This window comes from Typopeltis vanoorti, chromosome 9 (assembly GCF_054136105.1).
Source record: "Typopeltis vanoorti isolate ZY-2024b chromosome 9, IOZ_Tvanoo_1.0, whole genome shotgun sequence".
NCBI lineage: Eukaryota > Metazoa > Arthropoda > Arachnida > Uropygi > Thelyphonidae > Typopeltis > Typopeltis vanoorti.
In genome coordinates this window covers 25,200,001-25,223,336 of record NC_143557.1, presented here as the reverse complement: position 1 = coordinate 25,223,336, position 23,336 = coordinate 25,200,001, and the positions used below count along the sequence as shown (strand labels likewise).

The 23,336-nt window shown below is 33.5% G+C and overlaps 1 protein-coding gene across 2 annotated transcripts in view; it reads left to right on the top strand.

Annotated features, from left to right (window-relative positions):
• Positions 1-23,336, top strand: part of LOC150102935 (intraflagellar transport protein 38-like) — a 232,937-nt gene that overhangs the window by 6,801 nt on the left and 202,800 nt on the right. For both annotated transcript variants that reach the window (XM_090397326.1, XM_090397327.1), the window contains exon 2: positions 8,870-8,981. In XM_090397326.1, coding sequence (XP_090253452.1) covers positions 8,870-8,981 — 112 coding nt within the window. The remainder of the gene's footprint in view (positions 1-8,869; positions 8,982-23,336) is intronic.

Sequence of the window (23,336 nt, the reverse complement as noted above, 5' to 3'; positions counted from 1 at the left end):
AGCATATAGGAATGTGTTAGCAGAGCTAATCTCAGGTGGTATGGTCACTTAAACAAAATGGAGAGGAAAGATTAGCAAAACAATTGTTCTTTGCCAGGTTGCCTGGAAAAAGACCCAGAGGAAGACCAAGGTATAGGTGGATTGATATAGTAAAAAGTGCCTTAGAGATAGAAATATAAGATCTGATAATGTTGAAGTCTTGACAGGTAGCAGATTTATTTGGCGAAAAATTATAGTTAGGAAGTTAGTAATGGTGTAAGTTTTTCATGCAGCCCTTGAGGGTACATATCAGGAATTTGATGATGATGATATCTGTGACACTCATACAGTATGCCTTCATATTTTATGTGCAACTGTGAACTTCTGATTTAGAAGGCTCACCCATTGCAAACATTTTTTCATCCAGTCAGCAAATTATTCATGGGTTCCCATCTATGAAAGGTTATAAGTAAACCTGTAGTACATTTGTACTATGGGTGGACTAAGAATTTTTTTTTTCATTTTTATGAATTTTTTTGTATTTTAAAATTATTTTTTACATAATCCAGAAACCCTGCTCTAGAGACCAAACATGGAACCATTATTAATAAATTTAGTTTAATCCTTTATCCTGGATGAGAACAAACAAAGTTTGCGCCTGAAAATATCTTCAGGACTGAATATAGTGTTGTACTATCTTACCTGGGTAAGTAGTACAACACTAAGGCAGCTCGTAGCAGAGGTGGAGCAAGCTACCAACACTCCTATCCCAGTATCTCCCATAATGCAAAACACATCTCCTTGTGGATATGTATACTGTTATGCATTAAGGGATTGGCCACTACCCAGACTAGTTTCGACCTTTATTGAGGTCTCTTCAGTGGCAGCCAGGCCCAGAGTTGGAGATACTAGGCAGAAGCAGTAGCAAGGTCATCTTTACCTATAGGAGTTGCCAAAAGGTTTGCCACCTTTTTTATTGAATTACTCTGGATTTAGAGAAAGATGTTGAAAGTTTATTTTTCACTAGGTTAGACTATAATAAATTTAGTTTAATCCTTTATCCCAGTGAGAGCAAACAAAGTTTACACCTGAAAATATCTTCAGGACTGAATATAGTGTTGTACTATCTTACCTGGGTAAGTAGTACAACACCAAGGCAGCTCGTAGCAAAGGTGGAGCAAGCTACCAACACTCCTATCCCAGTATCTCCCATAATGCAAAACACATCTCCTTGTGGATATGTATACTGTTATGCATTAAGGGATTGGCCACTACCCAGACTAGTTTCGACCTTTATTGAGGTCTCTTCAGTGGGAGCCAAGCCCAGAGTTGGAAATACTAAGCAGAAGCAAGGTCATCTTTACCTATAGGAGTTGCCAAATGGTTTGCCACCTTTTCTTATTAAATTACTCTGGATTTAGAGAAAGATGTTGAAGGTTTATTTTTCACTAGGTTAGACTATAATAAATTTAGTTTAATCCTTTATCCCAGTGAGAGCAAACAAAGTTGTTTGCTCTCACTGGGATAAAGAATTAAACTAAATTTATTATAGTCTAACCTAGTGAAAAATAAACTTTCAACATGGAACCATTAAGTGAGGCAGTGATCTCACACCAGGCAATGAATTCATCTCCCACCTAAAGACAATTGCAAACATCCATGCCCATGGCAAGATTTGAACCTGCAACCTGTTGGTTAGAGAGCAGGTATACTAACCACCCGTTTTTTTTTTTTTTTTTAATTAAATTAAATTAATTTTTTATTTAAGTCATTGATGAAATGGAGTTGTATGAACAGGTTCCCTTATCAGCAACTGACGTCCCCCAAATAAAGAGTTTTTTTATTGCTGGCATATTTCTCTTATTCATGCTGATAATCATCCCTTAAGAAACAACCCAAAACATCCTTCCCTTTAGTTTCTATTTCTTGTCCTTGGTATATGTTTCCTGTTTCTAGTTTGCTGTCCATTTTTCCCAAATTTCCTAAATTATCTGAATTCTCTTTTTCCTTATTACTATCCATTTTCACATTTTCTAATTGCTGTATCCTATATTCGACAGGTTTGATAAGTGTACATTTTTTAACTGTGGAGTAAACTTTTACGAACTTTATTATTTCGTGACACTTCCAAGGAGTCCGAGGACTCACCGAGGGAGGACACCCACTCTACAACTCTACATCTCCACCACTCCATCCACCAACTACACTGAACCCGTACTGTTATCATGTACATCAGCACCATCCACTGCCCACCACCACTAGTATTTTTGTCTGTACATCGGCTAACTCAACCTTCAACTGAAAAAGCCCATATAAAGATTCTCCTCGTGATGATGAGAATCAAACTTAGACCTTTTCCAATCGACGGGCGCGACGTACCATCGTTCTTCCAATTATACTACAGAGGCACTAAACATTCAGCATGGATGAGAACAGATGAAATTCCCTTTTAACTATTAATTGACTAGGAATATTATTTGCATTTAACTCTTTTAATTACAACTAGTAACCCTAATGTCAAAACATGTATCACTTCATGACGTTGATATTCAAGGGTGTCATGTTATTTGGGGAATCTCAAGTGGGTTTTTCCTTGATATTTCTAATGCTATATCATTATCCTCAAACTTTGCAACTACGCTGGGTTTCTGTCCTAAAGCTTTATTCTTTTACTTATTCTCTTCCTTTCATAAATCAACAGTCTTTTCCATTTGAACAGCAAATCTGATCTGTGGTTTTATTAATGGCCTACACTCTTCTCAATTAATAACACAAATCAACAAAACTTTTAGAATATTAACTATAAATTTTGGACTTCAAAACCATTTTTTAGTGTAGTTTAATAACTTGATGGTAAATCTTTGTCTTAACCACTCTTCAACCAAGAGACTATGAATTGGAACTGCACCATGGACGTGGATGTTTTGTGTATATTTTTAGGTGGTAGATGAATTTTATCACCTAATGTGTGAATTGAGACAGATCTAAAGACTGGATCTACTGTGAAGTTATAGTAACATTCTCTGAGGGGAACTAGGGAGGAATCTGTTTCCTGATTAACTAATCCATAAAAGATCACATATAAGAAATAAGATACATCACTAACTGAATTGCAAAACTTTTAGAATAAATAGACTTTATAAGTTTATGTACCAACCTCAGATCTTACAGAGGAAGAAAGTGATGCATTTCATGAAACACTAAACCATTTACTAAACAACATTGACACATTCTTTACAGTTTTGATGGGAGACTTTTTGATGCTATACTAGGAGAAAGCAATGCACATCTGGTAGCAGTTGGAAAATGTTTTCCAACTAGTGATCATAGAGTAGTGAAATCAAAAATTGTTATCAGTAAAGGATGGGTAAGACAGTACCAGATTAAAAGTAAGACACTCGTTTGGGAAGGGGTGGGGGAGAGACAAAGAAATAAAAAAAAAAAAAAAAAACAGCATCTCTTCCAAAAAGAGATGGGAGAAAAGTTTGTTGATATTGATATGAATAATCGAGTACCACATGATAAACTACTGTTGAAAGTAGGCAGGATGAGGTTGGATCGTCATTCAGTGGCTTGCTTACAAGTCTAGTTGAATAATAGCCAGCGAGTTTGTATCGAGGTGCAGTGTCTGAGAAATAGAAGGTGATGGGCATGGTACCTCAGGGTTCTGTTCTGGGAGCACTGCTGTTTAATTTATATATCAATTATGTTGATAATATTGGCCAAAATATAACATGGGCTGTCTTGGAATTCTATGGTGTGGACAATAAATTGATCTGCCTACTGAAAGATATAAACAGCCAAGCACAAGCAAAAATCAGGATAGCAGCTGCGACTGAAGATTGGTTTGCCACTAGTCAAGGCACAAGACAAGGGGACCCGATATCACCAATCATCTTCATCACATATCTTGGAAGAACACTAGATAAGATTAAAGAAGGTGAAGGCATTTCAATAAATGGCATGAGAATAAACTACTTCTGCCTTGCAGATGACATCGTCCTGATTGAAGAAGACACAGCAAGGCTGGAACAGACATTACAAACACTATACACAGAAGGAAAAAGATATGGACTAAATGTCAACTTTGAAAAAACTAAAGCATGATATTTGGACAACAGGAGTTACTGAACAGAGTTACAATAGACAGATTTCAACTGGAAAATGTGGACCACTTCACATATCTTAGATGACGCATGACTTGGACCCCCCCCCCCCAAAAAAAAAGAGAGAAAAATTAGAATATCCAGAGCAACAACGATTTTAAAAGCCATGGACAAAATATGGAAGAGCAGAGCTATAAGGATGCAAACTAAACTGCACATTGTAGAAACTTGTATCTTCAGCAGCATGCTCTATTGATGTGAGACCTTGGTACTCCTGAGAGAATCTGAAAGGAGGATATTAGCATTTGAGAGGAAGTGCTATAGAAAGATCTTAAGAATAAGTTGGATCCAGAAAGTGAACAATGAGAAAATCAACAGACAAATACAACCAAAACCTGATCAAGAAAATAATCAAAAGGAAACTACATCTCTTTCGCCATATATGAACGATGAGAGGAAAATAAAAATGCTGCTGTTTGGGATGATTGGAGGAAAGAACAAAAAAGGCAGACCAAACAGAGAATGGGGCATGACATTGTCAAATGGTGTGGTAACTCTATACACAAACTGAGTCATCTTGCACAAAATAGAATGCAATAGAAGAATCATATCAAGATGGCATCGGACACCTACAGGCATTGGACAGGTTGTTGATGATGATCAATTATGTAATTCATAGTGTGAAAGGAGACATTCAGTTGTTTGCTGATGATGCAAAATTAGGAAGAATAATGTCAGGAAATTCTGATGTGTTGTTATAAGAGGATTTGAATAAGTTGGTTCTTCGGGCTGATGAATGGGGATATCATTTCTGTGATGCTAAGTGTAAATTTATGCACATTGGTCAGAGAGAAGATGAAATGAGATTTACCACATTGCAGGAACTTTGCTTCAGGAGGTGGAGAAAGCAAGGGATATGGGCATCTTGGTGGATAATGAACTGAAGTTCAGCGGACACATCATGAAAGTTATAAGGGTTACCCAAAAACTCGGTGCTATAATGCAAACAAGAATGCTGATGTAAGGAAATCATCATCAAATTCCTGCCATGTACCCTCAAGGGGTGTACAGGATATGATAGTACTACATGAAAAAAATTACATCATTACTAACTTCCTATCTACAATTTTCCTCCAAATCAGTCTGTATTTGTCAAGACTCCAACATTATCAGATCTTATATTTCTATAGTCTAAGGCACATTGTACTGTATCAATCCACCTATATCTTGATCTTCCTCTGGGTCGTTTTCCTGCAAACCTGGCAGAGAACACTTGTTTTGCTAATCTTTCTTTGCCCATTCTGTTTAAGTGACCATACCACCTGAGATTAGCTCTGCTAACGCATTCCTGGATGCTCACAATGTTAAGTTCTTTCCTAACATCCTCGTTTTTAATATGATATTGCCATTGATGCCATCTGTTCATGCCTATAATCTTTCTCAGGACTCTCATATCTGCAGTCTCTAGTCTTTGGTCAAGTGTTTTACTTCTAACCCAGCTCTCAGATCCATAAGTTAAAACTGGTTTGAACACTGTCTTGTATACAGCTAATTTAGTGTTCCTACTAATTTCTCTCTTATTCCATATGAATTTATTCAGTTGACTTCCTACCATACCAGCTTTGCTGATTCTGTTGTCTATTTCTGTATTTAATTTACCATCTTCAGTAAAAATCATGCCTAAGTAACTGAAATGTTTCACTTGTTCCCCAGGTTCTCCATTCACAACACAGTTGACATTTTCAATGATTCTGCCTATTTTCATTGTCTTTGTGTTTTTAATGCTGACCTTCATACCATATCTATTACAACAGCTATTCAATTTAGTCAGAGAATCTTGCAGACTTGTAGCGGATTTATTTAGAAGTATAACATCATCCGTATAAAGCAAAGAGCTGACATTAACATCTCCAATTTTGATATAATTTTTAATACCACTTTCCTTCATAATGTGATCCATATAGATAATGAATAACAGAGGGGATAACGTACATCCTTGTCTCACACCAGATTTAACATTAAACCATCTTCCTGTACTTCCTTCAATTCTAACTGCTGACTTACAACTCAAATAAAGACTAAGTATTGCTTGATATAATTCCCCATTGACACCATATAACTGTAGCGTATTGAATAGCTTCTCTCTTGGCACCTTGTCATATGCCTTTTCCAAATTGACAAAACTTAAATACAGATCTCTGTTATATTCCCATGCTTTCTCGACTATTTGTCGTAAAGTGAAGATCTGATCCTGACAGCCTCTATTTGGCCTGAATCCAGCATGTTCTTCACCAAGCTTTTCTCCATGATAATTCTACTCTATAAGATGCTAATTAGCCAGGTGACTAAATCTGACACAAATTTACTCACCTGGCTATATCATTGATAACGAAACAGTGGAGAGAGTTCAGAGGCAAATAACCAAGACTGTCTCAAGACTCTGTAATATTATTGAGTATGATGACAAATTCACAGAAATTGCCTTCAGAGCTTGGCAGATAGGAGGAGGAGTGATATGGTTGAGACATAAGCTGGTGAGAGAACCCTACCAAATAGACATAGGAGAATTATTGCATAGGATAATGGGTGATATAAGAACTAGAGGTCATTCCTGCAGACTGTACAAAGGTTATATGAGGAAAGAAATAAAAAACAGATTTTTTGCTCGATGGGTGGTGAATGAGTGAATGTCCAACATTGAATGTTTTCAAAACAAGGTATGATAGCTATTGTGGTCTGTGAGTATTCAGCCTCCCATGATAAGTCTTTGGACTCTATGGAGACTTGGAAGTAATACTAAATCAATCATGACAACTTATGGATACATGAAAGATGATGTCGAGAAAATTCACCAAAAGCAGTTTATTGAATGACAGTTTAACAAAAGACAATTTATCAAATAAATCAAAGGAACTGTAAATCAAAAGAGAGTTCATTGAACAACAGTTAATCAATAAAGCTATTAATCGAAATCAATTCATTGAATGGCAATTAATCGAAAACACAAATCATTGAATATTCATTCAATCAAAAAATGAAGTGCATTTATCATAAAGCGCTAGTTTTTATTGGATTAACTTGTGATGCAGTTGAAGTTTAGCATGATATCCCCTTTATATATATATATTAGATCTGTGTGTGTGGTTATTTTGGGGGAGCAGGAACAGATATATTTTAGTCAGTACACGCATCTTTTATGTGTTTTACAGAATCTGGAAAATATGTAAAAAAAACTTTATATCATCATTAATTCTTTATCGCATGGAATCCTTACATTCCTAATTAAAGTCACCTATTCCTACTAATTATTATTAATAGTAAGTGCATTATTATTTTTAGTAGTAGTAATAATACAAATTATTATTACTACTACTGATTATTATTATCATTCTCCCTCATCAGTTGGTGATAGTAGTTGGTGAGATAGCAACGCTATATTACTAGAGAATAATTATAGAACAACATTGTTTCCTATTGTCTTTCTTGTCCAATAAGTGTTTCCTGTCTCTAAATATGTGTTCATGGGATTGGTTTGCCTGTTTCCTGGAGGAAAAACGCTACCACTCTGTATGAAGCCTGCTAACTCTGCTTCAGTTGAATAGTACTTATAATAATTATTCATGTCATAAACAGGATTTGAACCCAAGTCTTTCAACTGAAGGGCTTCTTTATACTGACTAAACTATGCGGGATCCATTATTATTATTACTATTATTATTAGTAGTAGTAGTATGTGACTTCATGTGCATACACCAGTTGTAATAAATTAATTTTACTCAGATTTGGTATTTGAAATTTTTACAAAAATTTGTTGAACTATTCCAGTTTTTAGTTCAACTATATTGAAAGTTACAAAGGGACAACATGTTGAAATTATATATTGCAGTAACTCTCCGAACTTAGTGGAATTCGAGGGAGTTATCTGTGCAAGAAATTGCCTTTGCGGTTCAGTTTTAGTTCCAACTGGATCACTTTAATTATAACATTTTCATAAAGAAATTTTTGAAATTATATGAGTAATTCTGCTGTGGCTGGATAAAATTTAAGGAAATTTTATAGTTAAGATCTATATTAAAATTTGTCAGTTTTGATTTCAGTTTGACCACTGTTGTTGCTGTGAAAAAAATTAAGTAGAACGAAATTTTTTATCTAGAGAATAAATCACGACAATAAAGCAGTATGTATACTTACAGAAAAATTGTTCTAGAATACAACAAAATAATTATTAGAACAATTTTAATAATTATTAAAAGTGGTAACATTAGGTATTGTTACCACTTTTAAACAATAATTTGCAAGAAAAGAAATTTACTTTTTCAATGAATTATGAAAGAATTCATTGAAAAATTATTGGTGAATTGTTTTATTGATCAGTTGCATTTGTGACAAATTGTTGTACGATGAACTGTGGTTCGACATATTGATAAATTAGCTTTGTAATGAATCGCCATTTATTCAACAAATTGCTTTTTCAATGAATTGCTATTCAGTAAACTGTCTTTTGACTGTTTACTGAATTAACTATTTTTTGGTGAATTTTCATGGAACCATGGAAAATGCTGGATGGATGGTAAATTACTGCAGCTGTCTATGTTTGTGTTACTTATTTGAATCCATGAGTTCAGCTGCAATTATAGTGAGATTTCAAATTTTCAATTTTAGACAATTCACCAACAGTTTTGTTTATAGTGTGTATTATGTTATCAATTTCATAAATGAAATTGATATGAATTTGAATAAATTAGTATGTTAATATATTTTATAATTTGCTGTTCAAATTTTAGATTTCACAGAAATGATGAGAGCCCTTGGATATCCAAGATTAATATCAATGGAGAATTTTCGAAATCCAAATTTCCTTTTGGTTGCAGAAATTCTTCAGTGGTTAGTAAAAAGGTATGAATAAATATTTTCTTTGAAAAAAGTATTTGGTTAGCAATCTTTTTAACTACTTTAGTGGAAAAAAAAAAACATAGCATAAGGAAAAATTATTTTGGTGAAAGAACAGTCAGTCATGATAAATTTCCAGAAAGTATTGTGTTAGATGATGACATAAAAAAAATTTAAAGATGTCTGGATATCTATCTGTTTGGAGGCCATTAATTTAACATAATTAATAATACTGTTTCACTTGTACTTAGGTACAGTAGTTATTTTATGTACTTTGACACTAAGTTTATTTTTAATGGTTGATTTATCTACTTTAGTGCCATACTTCTCTTGTTTATGTTGCATGGATTAAATTATGCAAAAAGCATCAAAAGGTTTTTCCTTAATGGTTTTGTGTGACAAAGGATACTTTGCACTTGAGGATTTCATTTATGTTCTGATATTGGTATTATATGAGTTTTATTACTAGTTGTTTAAAGTTGTTTAATAGCAACATGTACGTTAACATGTTTTATTTTTTTTTTTATGCATTAGGTTAATATTAATGTGTTTATTCCCTTGGAATTTGTATATATAAGAATTTGTCAGCTGGGTTGGTTACCAACCATCCGCAGCCTACTCTGGTGATGGTGCTACCATCAGACATGGATGATCATGGAACTGCTTATTGGATATTAGATTGGTGCATTGAATTCGAGACTGGCTATCTGATAGGTATCAACAAATTGTGTATGGCAGAGCGATATCCAGGAAAAGGAAAGTTACTAGTGGTGTTCCTCAGGAGTCTGTTTTAGGGCCATTGCTGTTTAACTTGTATATTAATGATATTGGTGAAGATTTGGATTGAGTTCAGTTGTTTGCAGATGATGCAAAGTTGGGACAAACCATGAAGAGTAGAGAAGATGTTGTGGCCTTGCAAGAAGACTTGAATAAATTGAGTGATTGGGCAGAGGAATGGGGATGTGAGTTCAATGTTGCAAAATGTAAGGTTTAAAAATTTGGAAAACAAAAATGGGATGCTGAATTTATGCTTGGTGAGGATATATTATCGGAGGTGGAGGAAATAAGAGATCTGGGGGTGATAGTGGATAAGGATCTGAAATTTAGGGGACACATTGCCAAAATTGTGAAGACAACACAAAGGTTTCTGGGAATGATGCGGAGGACACTCACTTGTAGAAGTTGGGAGATTCTTGTTCCATAGTATAAGGCTTTGATTAGGCCACATGGACTATTGTGCCCAGATTTGGTCACCTGGTTTTCAGAAGGACGAAGAGATGTTGGAAAGGATCCAGAGGCGACTGACTAAGTCAGTTTCTAACCTCTGGAATGTCGAGTCTGAGGAAAGATTGAGAAGATGCAACTTGCAGAGTCTGGTGGACAGGAGGAAGAGGGGAGATATGATAGATACCTACAAGTTAGTAAGGGGTTTTATAGGATCAATGCTGGAGAGGTTCTACAGAAAATAGTGAGAGATCAGGGGAGAACCAAAGGTCATCCCTGGAAACTGTATAAAGAGGGTGTGAGTAGGGGAGTGAGAAGCAAGTTTTTTTCATGCAGGGTCGTGAATGATTGGAATGCCTTGCCTGAGAGTGTGGTGTCTGCAGAGAATTTGAGTGTGTTTAAAGCACGGTGTGATGAGCTGTGTGTGTGATAAAAGGACCTCCTAGATGAGTCGTTGGCTCTAAGGGGTCTTGGGTGATTATGATAATAATTATAATTCTTATTATTATCCCAAGACCCCATGGAGACAAAGGCTCATCTAGGACAGTGTTTCTCAACCTGTGGTCCATAACGATGGGACAGGTGGTCCGCAGGCAGACTTAAATTAATAAAAAATATATAATAATAAAGGTTTATTTTCTTGATCATATGAATTAGTGAAATAATATTTAGTTTACAGATCAAGTATTGATAAAATTTATTAACTCTATCAACTAGTTTCCCCATACTTTAACTGTTGGCATCTTCAGGGCACTGGCATAAGGGCTTAAAACAATCTCACAATTATGAGTAACTGTAAAACTGACAAGAATAATTACAAATAAAATAGCATCGAACGTGAGTGAAACACATATCGCGTGTACGAGGTTAGCTAGCTGTTGCTAAGGAACTTCCTGTAGTTTGTGTTAAAGTTCATTTCTTGTATTTTTAGAGATCTAATTAGGGTTTTCCATATCTCTGGGAGGATAAAACCCTGATTTCTGTTAAGGTTAACAGTAGAACGAGCAACTGTGGCCGCTTCTTTGAAAATTCTTGAATGATAGTTTTCCTCTATGTAAGGGGAACAGCTTTGGTTCCACTCGATGACATAGTTAGTTATAGAGAAATGAGACAGTAGGCCAGAAATGTCCTGTCTGTTGTTTTTTACATAGCCAGTGTGCTCCTTTTGCCTGATTTCTAGGCTTCTTGAAGTCTGTCCTGTCCGATGTACCTTGAGCCACATGAGCATGGAATATTATAAACACCAGCATATTTATAGAAGAGATGGTTATCTTTTGGAGATCTAAGTAGTTTATGAATAGTTTCTATTGGTTTGAATGTTACTCTTATTTTGTGTGGTTTGAGGAGGCTGGCGAGTTTGTTGGAGATGCCACTTACATACGGAATTGCAATAGTTTTTATATATTGAATATCTTCTTGTTCTCTTTGTGGTGGTTCAGAAAGGATTTTTTTGACTAGTCTTCTTGGATAGCTGTTCAAGTACAGATTGTTAGAAATTAATGTTAACTCATCTTGAAGGGTCTTGTCTGTTGTGATGTTAATAGCTCTTTTCTTTAACATGTGTACAATGCTGAGTTTATGTGAGAGGAGCTGAAATGTAGGTAGCATCCTGTATTGGTTTCCTGTAAACCAATAGATTTATGCTGCCATCAATTTGCTTTTTGATTAAAATGTCTAAAAATGATAGTTGTTTGTCTCTTTCAAGTTCCAGAGTAAATTTAATCGAATGATGGAAGGAGTTAATCTTTTTGAGAAAGTCATATAGGTCATCTTTGTTGTTGTTCCAAACGATGAAGATATCGTCCACATATCTGTACCAAATTTAAGGTTTGGGAATAATTTGGGATAGAATTTTGTTTTCGAGATCTTCCATAAAAAGGTTGGCACATGAAGGTGAAAGTGGGCTCCCCATTGCCAAGCCTGTTAATTGTTGGTAGATCTTATTTTTCCAAGAAAAGTAGTTAGAATTTAGTCAGTGAGCAAACAATGAGGTTATGTCTTGTGGGAACAAGGTACTTAAGATGTCAATGACCTCCTCTACAAGAACATTTGTAAAGAGAGAGGTGACATCTAGGCTAGCTAGAAGGTCATTATCTGATATGTTGATATTTTTTAGCTTTTCCACAAAATGTCCTGAGTTCTTGATGTAATGCTCCGAGTTGTGGATGTGTTGTTTTAAGAGTTTCGAGAGATGTTTGGACAATAAGTAGGTAGGAGAGTTGATTGCATCAACGATGGGTTGTAAAGGAATATCATCTTTGTGCACTTTTGGGAACACCATAGAGTCTCAGAGTTAAAAGATGCATGGATTTCAGTTCTTTAATCAAATCTGTTGGCCAGTTTGATAAATTGCGTAGTAATTCATTGGTATCATGGTGGTTTTTTAATGTCAGATCTTTCGTTAAAATATGGTAAACGGATAAGTCTGATAATAGATGGTTAACTTTGTCTTCATAGTCCTTTGAGTTCAATATTACAGTACTGTTTCTTTTATCTGCTTTAAGTATTATGATGTCTTTGTTGTTTTTTAATTCACGAATGGTTCTTCTATATAGTGAGGAGAAGTTTTGTTTTATGGAATAAGGAGAGGAAAGTATTATGCAACTTAAAATATAAAAAAATATTTTTTTTTTAATTATCCAAACAAAACAAATTAAAATTGAATAAGTAAGTAAAAATTATTGAAATCAAATGGAGACTTAAAAAAAAAACAACAAATAGCGTCAGCATGTTCAAAGGCAGAAGCAATAAAACTATATTGTTGTTCACTTCACCCCTCTTTTATTATTCATTATTCTGCCGCTAAATTTGTAGCGGCAAAATGATGAATAATAAAAGAGGGGTGAAGTGAACAACAATATAGTTTATTGCTTCTGCCTTCCCCTGCTGTTTTGTCAGATTTCAAGTGAACATATGTTATCCACATTTCAACCAATTGCTTGTTGTTATTTATTGATTTTTATTATTGAAGGTTTCCCTCCTTCAACCAAGGCTCAGTATATCTTCAGAAGTGCTAAGTGATACTTGGATAAAGTGTATCGTGTAAAGTAGAAGAAACAAGCAGTTCAAAGAAAAAATGCTGTAGGAAATATAACAGTTCATATTTGGAATTTGGGTTTACTTGGTGTGGAGATGAAAGTGAACAGAAACCTCAATGTGTTTTGTGTTATGAAGTGTTGTCAAACGGGTGCATGAAGCCTGTGAAACTTCGATATTTAGAAACTAAACATTGTGATGTGAAAAATAAACCAGTTGAATTTTTTCAGCGACGCTTAGGGACATTAAATCATGGGAAAGATATAGTTTTGGGCCATGGATTCCATTAATAGCAAGGCACTGGAAGCATCCTATCTCTTAATTCATATCTCTGAATTTAGTGACACAAAACACACGTGTCGAAAAGATTATTTTACTTATTATTAATAAAATAACACTTTGATGTTTCGACCCCTGTATTGAGGTCATCATCAGAAGGATACATGTGTATAGGGAACCAAGCTACGTACTCTTGCACTCTGTACTGGTAAATTAAATCTACACTGTTAATTACTCTTTTTCTTAGCCTGATCTCTAGCGATAATTGAATAAAATAAAAGTTGAAAAATAAATAACTAAATAAAATATATATATATATATATATATATATATTTTTAAATTATAATTAATAAATAAAATAAATAAAAAACTACAATAAACTCTGCTAAAGTCCTCATGTACTAAGATTCTTCTAGATTTGTCCAGTTCAGATTGTTATACTATGATTTTCTTCAGGACTTGTACAGTTCAAGTTACTATGGAATGTTAAAAAAAAAAAAAAAAAAAAAAAACTTCAAGTCTTCTTGTATTGGGATATTTCTTTGGCTTATTCTGGTTGCTATAAAGGTTGCAGATGAGTCCTCCACATTCTTGGAATGGTTAGGCCATCATTTTTGTTCAGATTTAGGTTATATTTGGCATTTCACATGCTGCTTTGAATTTCTTCTCGAACCAGGTTTTGGTGCGGTGTAGGGACTTAGTATTTTTCCAGTCTTCTGTGATATGTTTGGAGTGTGTGGTCAGAAAGGCCGATTTTTCCAAAATGGGGGTATTTAATGTGTTGTTTGTGTTCGTCCTTCCTAATTGGGATGGTTTGCCCCGTTTCCCTTATGTATGGTAGGTTACATGTGCATTGTATTTTGTATACCCCTAGGTGGACTAGGTGTGGAAGAGGATCTTTGGAAGAACTGAGTAGGTGTCTTAATTTTGTTGGGGGAGGGGTTAACCTTCCTACTGGCTGAGGTGGATGAAATATCTAGCCCACCATAGCATTCTGAATGGATCAAAACTTCATCAGCATTGTACCTTTCATCATGCCATTACCTCCATCCGCTGTTAATCCCTTTACGGCTATTTTGTGACACAAACTAACAGTTTGTGTCACCTGTCTTTACACACACTGTTTTACTTGGAATTTTCTTTACTGTCCTAAAATATTTGACTTTTTTGCCTCTAAAATGATTTATTGTGTTTCTTCCCAAAAATTGAAACGAATTTCACATGTGCGAATAATCAATCCTGAAATGACCATCGATCAGCCTTTGCAATGAATCTGTTTAGTAGGAGCAAATTTGCTGTATTATAAATTTAATCTTCAAATCACTGCAACGGAACAGTTGCACTGGTTGTTCCAATATAGAAACAACTTTTTTCGCGAATTTCAGATGTTTGCATTGAACATATTATGTCACATATTTATATTTTTAAATAATATTTATTGAAATAAATATGACCTTTTGCTTTCTTTCCTAGCAAAACACCGTTATATGGATTATCACATTTCAGTTCTATAAACGAATTTTTTTTTTGTTTTATGAACAACAAATGATGTTATATTGCATAGCTAGGTTTCCGATTGTGAATATTTTAAGTATCGAAAATTTATATCCAATGATGTTTTAGCAGGGATTCTTCACCTGTTTTTTTTTTTTTTTTTTTTTTTTTTTTTTTTTTTTTTTTGTAGGATGCACATTACTATAATATCCAGTGCGTAACCACCGTAGATATGTTGAAAATATAATATGAAGGATATCATATACAGAATAATTCAAAATTTATGCTCATTTTGAAGCATAAATTTGCTAATGCTTGCCCCCCCCCCTCATCCTTATCCTCTCATGGAATTCATTTACATAACCACTCTAAATTTCTACAGGTTTGAAAACGTTTCCAGACAGTATTCAAAATCTATTACTTCATTTTACCATTTCAACAAAAGAAATAAGGCAATAATATTGTTGTACCCTGAAACTTCTAATTCTGTACTATTTCTTTGCAATCTAAAACCAGCTGTTTCTACTTGTTGTTTATTATTTTAACGGTATAATAGAACACAGAAACTAAGTAAATAATTAATTTATTAACTTGACGCTGATATTTCGCTGGTATTATAACCAGCATCTTCAGAGCACAAAAACACTGTTTGTCACAATGTCACAATAAATTAATTATTTACTTAGTGTCTGTGTTCTATTATACCGTTAAAATAATAAACAACATGTTCGACGAACACATAAGTCTGTCCACACGTTTCAGCTGTTTCTACTGTCTGCTGAAATGATTTGAAATTTTAGAAATACTATGCTATATTTTCACCACATAAAATTGTTTATATGCATACCACACAAAAGTTCAGTAGTATTATTTTAGTTTCTTTTTCTTAAAATAATCTAAATATTTTTACTTCTACTTATGCTTCTGGTTGCTATTTCTGAAGTAATCTACATCTTAGAAATACTTGTAGTAACCCTCTTAGCTGGAGGGAAAGGTAAAGGCTTAGATTACTCTAGTGCTATTGAGGAAGAAAATTGAGAACGCTTAGCTAGAAGGGACACTAAAGTGCCTCAAGCTATAGTGCAAGATACATCAAGAATGTCATGTTTCATTTGCAATTGTTGATTAGTAGACATCCTAACATAGAAAAAATACAGACATTTCTTTTACAGGCTGATACATTATTTATGCTGAAATAAGTTCTTAATTTATAATGATCAGTTTCATTTTTATTATCGAAAAATTATAAATTATTTTATATAATTATCTTGAAAAAGAAGACTTGAATTATTTTAAAAGAAAAGGAGCATATACTTCACATAATCTTATTTTTTGGAGAGGGCAGGAAGGTTATATTGAAGACTTATTCAATTTGCAGATATTTCACAGAATTTATTTTATAAATCGTTCGCAAGACACCTGTTATGAACATAAATCACTTGGGGAACATGCCCATTAATTTTAGTGTAAATAGTAGCAAAGGTTTAGCTACTTCAATAATGCCACGTATCTAAACTAGAAGAAAATGTCGTTATATCTGCTGATGTTAGAACTCTTACATAAATAATTTTTCTGCCATGAATTCTCTATCAGTTATAATGTAATCAATCTACAGATTTTTGCCTTCTTGTATTCTACCATCTTATGTGCAGTGATTTCTTCTTTGTGCTCCAAGAAAAAAATCAGATAACACAAGAAAAATATGGAGTATTTTCTTTTTCATTGGGTGACAGTGTTCTCTCTTTGTGTTTTGAAAAGAAAGTACAAATGATTTTTTTTCTTACTATTTTTGCCATTATAATATCTGATACAATTACAAGAGTGGCATTTTACTGTTTTCCTCCCACATGAGAAAAAGAAATATGACAATAATATTGTCATATTTCTTTTCTTTTCATATTCTATCGAACTTTTGTAGTGGAAATTTTTAATACAAACTTTGTAATTTAAATATATATATATATATATATATATATATGTATAAAATATATATATATTTTTAACGTGAATTGCACCAGCAGATAACGTCTGCTGGTGCAATTCACGTAAAAAAAAAAATAATAAAAAAATTCCAGCAATATATGACTACTACTATTAACTCGGGGTTGGGATATGTTCATTTTTAATATTAACTGACTTAAAACCCGAGAATTATAACAAAATGAGATTTATTTGAAAACGAAACATGTTTCGTCGAGATTGACTTCATCAGGCGTTAAGAACATAGAAAGATATTAAAAGACACTGAAAATAACATTGAGACACTCTAAACCTATACAATTATAAAGTCATAATATTCGACTGTGAATTACAGTTATTATGAACTTGAGCTATAGTCCGTGTTAAATTTCTATTGTTGTACACTCGTGCGTGTGTGGAACCATGCGATCTCCAGTATCTGATAGTAGAACTGAAAGAGTCAGGCAAATTATAACTGAGATTATTGTTCATATGAAGCGGGTCTAAGTTGATTTCTTTTGATTAAACAATGCAGCATTCCACCTCATCATGGCAAATGTGTAGGTTTGAAGTCGATGTCCAATTTATCTCATGTTGGCGGCTTTTGTTGGCGGCTTTCGGTGTTCATCCAAACGTAGAAGGATGGATTTAGCAGTCTGTCCATAATATGGCTTTCCGCAATCACACAAAATCTTGTAGATTCCTGGAAACTGAGTAGGAAGATGTTTCTGTTTATGTTTGCAAAGTAATGAACGAAGTTTTGGAAGCGTAGTGTAGCACGTTTTGAAGTTAAATTTCTTTAGAATCTTTGCCAGTTTTGGTGAAAGAGAGCTGAAAAAACGTGCTACACTACGCTTCCAAAACTTCGTTCATTGTATACTATATATATATATATATATATGTATACTATATATATATATATATGTATACTATATATATATATATATGTATACTATATATATATATATATGTATACTATATATATATATATATGTATACTATATATATATATATATGTATACTATATATATATATATGTATACTATATATATATATATGTATACTATATATATATATATGTATACTATATATATATATATATGTATACTATATATATATATATATGTATACTATATATATATATATATGTATACTATATATATATATGTATGTATACTATATATATATATGTATGTATACTATATATATATATGTATGTATACTATATATATATATGTATGTATACTATATATATATATGTATGTATACTATATATATATATGTATGTATACTATATATATATATGTATGTATACTATATATATATATATGTATGTATACTATATATATATATGTATGTATACTATATATATATATGTATGTATACTATATATATATATATGTATGTATACTATATATATATATATGTATGTATACTATATATATATATATGTATGTATACTATATATATATATATATATGTATACTATATATATATATATATATGTATACGTATACTATATATATATGTATACTATATATATATATATATATATGTATACGTATACTATATATATATGTATACTATATATATATATATATATGTATACGTATACTATATATGTATACGTATACTATATATGTATATGTATATGTATATATATATATGGATACGTATACTATATATAGATACGTATACTATATATATATATATATATATATATGTATATGTATACATATATGTATATGTATACTATATATATATATGTATACAGGGTGTTCGGGATAAATTTGACAGTTTCGTAAGGAAAAAGAAAATCTTCTTTGTATCTATTAAATTTAATGAATTGACAAAAAAACATTACAGGCAGAGTTAATTACAATACTATCAACAAGATTTACTCAAAATAACCACCATTAGCATCGATCACAGCTTCAATTCTGCTTCGGAACCTCGAACAAACTGATGCTACAGTCTCCCTGGGAAGGGCCGCAAAAACTGTTTTAATTTTATCCATTAACTGGGCTTTTGTATTACTGGAAGTGCGATTGGTGTCTTTTTCAACTGCGCCCCATACAAAATAATCCATGGGGTTAAGGTCTGGGGAGTTTGGAGGCCAAACATTTGGACTGGTGAAGTCGTAGAAATTTTCAGACAACCATTTTTGACTTTTCCCAGAGGTGTGGCAAGGGGCCGAATCCTGCTGCCATACATACGGCCTACCATTGGCTACCCTTGTTATCCAGGGCTTGACTACAGTTAGCAACTCCACGAACAAAGCCCGAATTCCAATGCCAGGGTTCTTCAACACCTGTTCCTGCAGATTTGCGAGGAATTCTGCTGTACGAACGCAATCAGATCGTCTGCTAGGGATCTTTCTTCTTGCTACATCCTCGTAGTCACCATTGCAAGTCTCTAGTTCATGCCTGATTGTTTTTACTGTATTCAGGGAGCATTGGGCAGCAGTCGTAATATGCTTATTTTGATGGCGGGCACGAATCATCATGATACAAGTTATTCTCTTCCATGATTCAGGTGGGTTCCAGCTATCCATCCTTTCTGACATCTTGTATATGAATGAAGAAGGGTCCAAACTTTTAAATGAAGAGAAGTGTGTGTTAATACATGTAACTTACGGAAAAATATAATTAATTATAAATATGTCAAATTTATCCCGAACACCCTGTATATATGTATACTATATATATATATATGTATATATGTATACTATATATATATATATGTATATATGTATACTATATATATATATATGTATATATGTGTATACTATATATATATGTGTATATATGTGTATACTATATATATATGTGTATATATGTGTATACTATATATATATGTGTATATATGTGTATACTATATATATATGTGTATATATGTGTATACTATATATATATATATGTATATATGTGTATACTATATATATATATATATGTGTATACTATATATGTATATATGTGTATACTATATATATATGTGTATACTATATATATATGTGTATACTATATATATATATATATGTATATATGTGTATACTATATATATATATATATATATATGTGAAACGTACTATTAACTCGGGGTTGGGATATGTTCATTTTTTAAATTAACTGACTTAAACCCGAGAATTATAACACAATGACATTTATTTGAAAAAAACGCAACATGTTTCGTCAAAAATGACTTCTTCAGGCGATAAGAACATAGAAAGACAATAAAAGACACTTAAATTAACATTGACACACTCTAAAGCTATACAACTATAAAGCCATAATATTCGACTGTAAATTACAGTTATGAGCTTGAACTACAGTCCAAGTTAAAGTTCTATTGTTGTACACCTGTGCGTGTGTGGAATCACGCGATCTCCAGTATCTAATAGTAGAGTTGAAAGAGTCTGCCAAATTATAGCTAAGATTATTATTCAAATGAAAAGGGTCTAAGGTGATTTCCCTTGACTCTACAATGCGGCGCTCTATTTCATCATGGCTGATGTGTAGGTTTGAAGTCAATGTCCAATCTATTTCATGTTGGTGGCCTTCGTTGTTCGTGTTTATTGAAAGCAGGACATGGCCCGACAGAGCAGTAGCTCTGGTTCTCTTATAGGCAATGTCTCTCTGATGCTCTTCGAGACGTAGTAAGATAGATTTTTCTGTCTGTCCATAGTAAGGCTTTCCGCATTCACAAGTAACCTTGTATACACCTGGGAATTGTAGAAGGTTGTGAGGTTGTTTATAGTTGTTGAAGCGTGATCTTATTTTTGGCAGAGTCGAGAAGCACGTTTTTATGTTAAACTTCTTTAGAATTCTGCTCAGCTTTTTGGATAGTGTGCTGATATATGGCAAGACTATATGACCTTTGGAGTCGTCCTGTGTCTCTACGTTGTTACGTTGGTGGCGGGATAATTGGTTGTTAATACTTTTTAGAGAGTAGCCATTGTTTTTAAAGGTCCATTTAAGATGTTGTAGTTCCTTTTTTAGTTCTTCTTCATCTGACAGTACAGATCTTGCACGATTCGCTAGAGTTGATATAATACCCAACTTTTGCGCTGGATGGTGATGGGAGGACGCATGCAAATATCTGTCTGTGTGTGTTGGCTTTCTAAAAATAGAGACTTTAATTGATTCAGGCGTCTTGGTGAGTTTAACATCTAGGAAGCAGATGGAACTATTTTCTTCAATCTCCATAGTCAATTTTATATCTTGATGGCGGTTGTTTAAGTGGTCGAGGAACTTGTTAAGATTCTCAGTACCATGCTCCCATATGAGGAATATATCGTCCACATATCTAAGCCAAATTTTTGGTTTTAAAGTAAAAGAGGAGATCGCCTTTTCTTCAAAGTCTTCGAAAAAAATGTTGGCTAACACAGGAGAGAGAGGGCTTCCCATAGCTAATCCTTTGACCTGTTTGTATAGTTTACCTTCGAATTCAAAATAGCCAGAGTTTACACAGTGAGATAACAGAGAGAACATTTTATTTGAAATCTTGTTTTTTAAAATATGGAGAACGTCCTGTGTCGGAACGTTGGTAAAGAGTGCCACCACGTCAAAGCTCACCATGATATCAGAAGATTTTAGTTTTAGGTCCTTTATTTTAGAGACAAAATCTGTTGAGTTTTTAATATAAGAAGAAGATTTTCCCGCATAAGCTTTTAACGATGACGCCAAATATTTGGATAACCTGTATGTGGGTGAGTCAATGCTGTCTACTATAGGTCTCAGTGGATAGTTTTCTTTGTGTACCTTCGGGAGTCCATATAACCTTGGAATGAGGGGGTGTAAAGAGCGGATGGAGAGCCGTGTATTCCGTGGAATTTCTGTGGTCTTTTGTAGGAGATTATTGTAGAGTCAAGGGAAATCACCTTAGACCCTTTTCATTTGAATAATAATCTTAGCTATAATTTGGCAGACTCTTTCAACTCTACTATTAGATACTGGAGATCGCGTGATTCCACACACGCACAGGTGTACAACAATAGAACTTTAACTCGGACTGTAGTTCAAGCTCATAACTGTAATTTACAGTCGAATATTATGGCTTTATAGTTGTATAGCTTTAGAGTGTGTCAATGTTAATTTAAGTGTCTTTTATTGTCTTTCTATGTTCTTATCGCCTGAAGAAGTCATTTTTGACGAAACATGTTGCGTTTTTTTCAAATAAATGTCATTGTGTTATAATTCTCGGGTTTAAGTCAGTTAATTTAAAAAATGAACATATCCCAACCCCGAGTTAATAGTACGTTTCATCATTTCCCTTCTGACGAGGGTAATTGTGCACTTACGAAAGCATATCAGAAGACACTAAAGAGCATTGGAATTAATATCAACAGACTCATCTTCTTGAAGAAATGTAAGTTTTCCTCAATTATTCCAAAGTTCCTACAATTTAAAGAAACCATTACTACAGAAAGAGCGCACCGTATTTACACTAGAGCTAAACTTGAACTGTTAACAGAGAGGATTTGCGATACAAAACGCTATTTATCTTTGCTTTTCACAGAAAAAACATCTTTAGAAAACCATTTAGCAGCCTGCTTAGATCTGGATTCTTGGAATCACATTAAAGATTTAAGTACACACCGTGCATTACATTATCAAAACTTAAATAAACAAAAGCTAATCAGAAAATTCAACTTTCTCAAGTCAAAACAAGAAAGTTCTACCTTAAATAATTGCCATAGCAGTCTTAAGAATTTGGTAATTAACAAATCGTCATACGTGCTAAGTCCCGATGAAGAGAAAATTCTCGAAAAAGGCCTAAACTTTGTGTTAGCACCGAAATGCATCCCTAAAGAATTACTTTTAACTAAGATGGAGAAGGCAGCTTCGCTACTTCCTACCGCAGACGCGAGTTTACTTCGGATCGAAGCAATTCTTGCAATCAACGATGCAAAACCTCCTTCTGATAATATATCCCCTAGTGAGAGACTTGCAATTAAAAATCTACGGATTAACAAGGACATTGTCATCTTAAAGGCTGATAAGGGGAATGCAACTGTAGTTGTAGATAAAATAGACTACCGAGAAAAAATCTTAGCACTGTTAAATTCAGATAGTTATTTGGAAATTGAGAGAGACCCAACAAGAGAAATACACAATAGAACAAATAATCTCCTACAAAAGACCACAGAAATTCCACGGAATACACGGCTCTCCATCCACTCTTTACACCCCCTCATTCCAAGGTTATATGGACTCCCGAAGGTACACAAAGAAAACTATCCACTGAGACCTATAGTAGACAGCATTGACTCACCCACATACAGGTTATCCAAATATTTGGCGTCATCGTTAAAAGCTTATGCGGGAAAATCTTCTTCTTATATTAAAAACTCAACAGATTTTGTCTCTA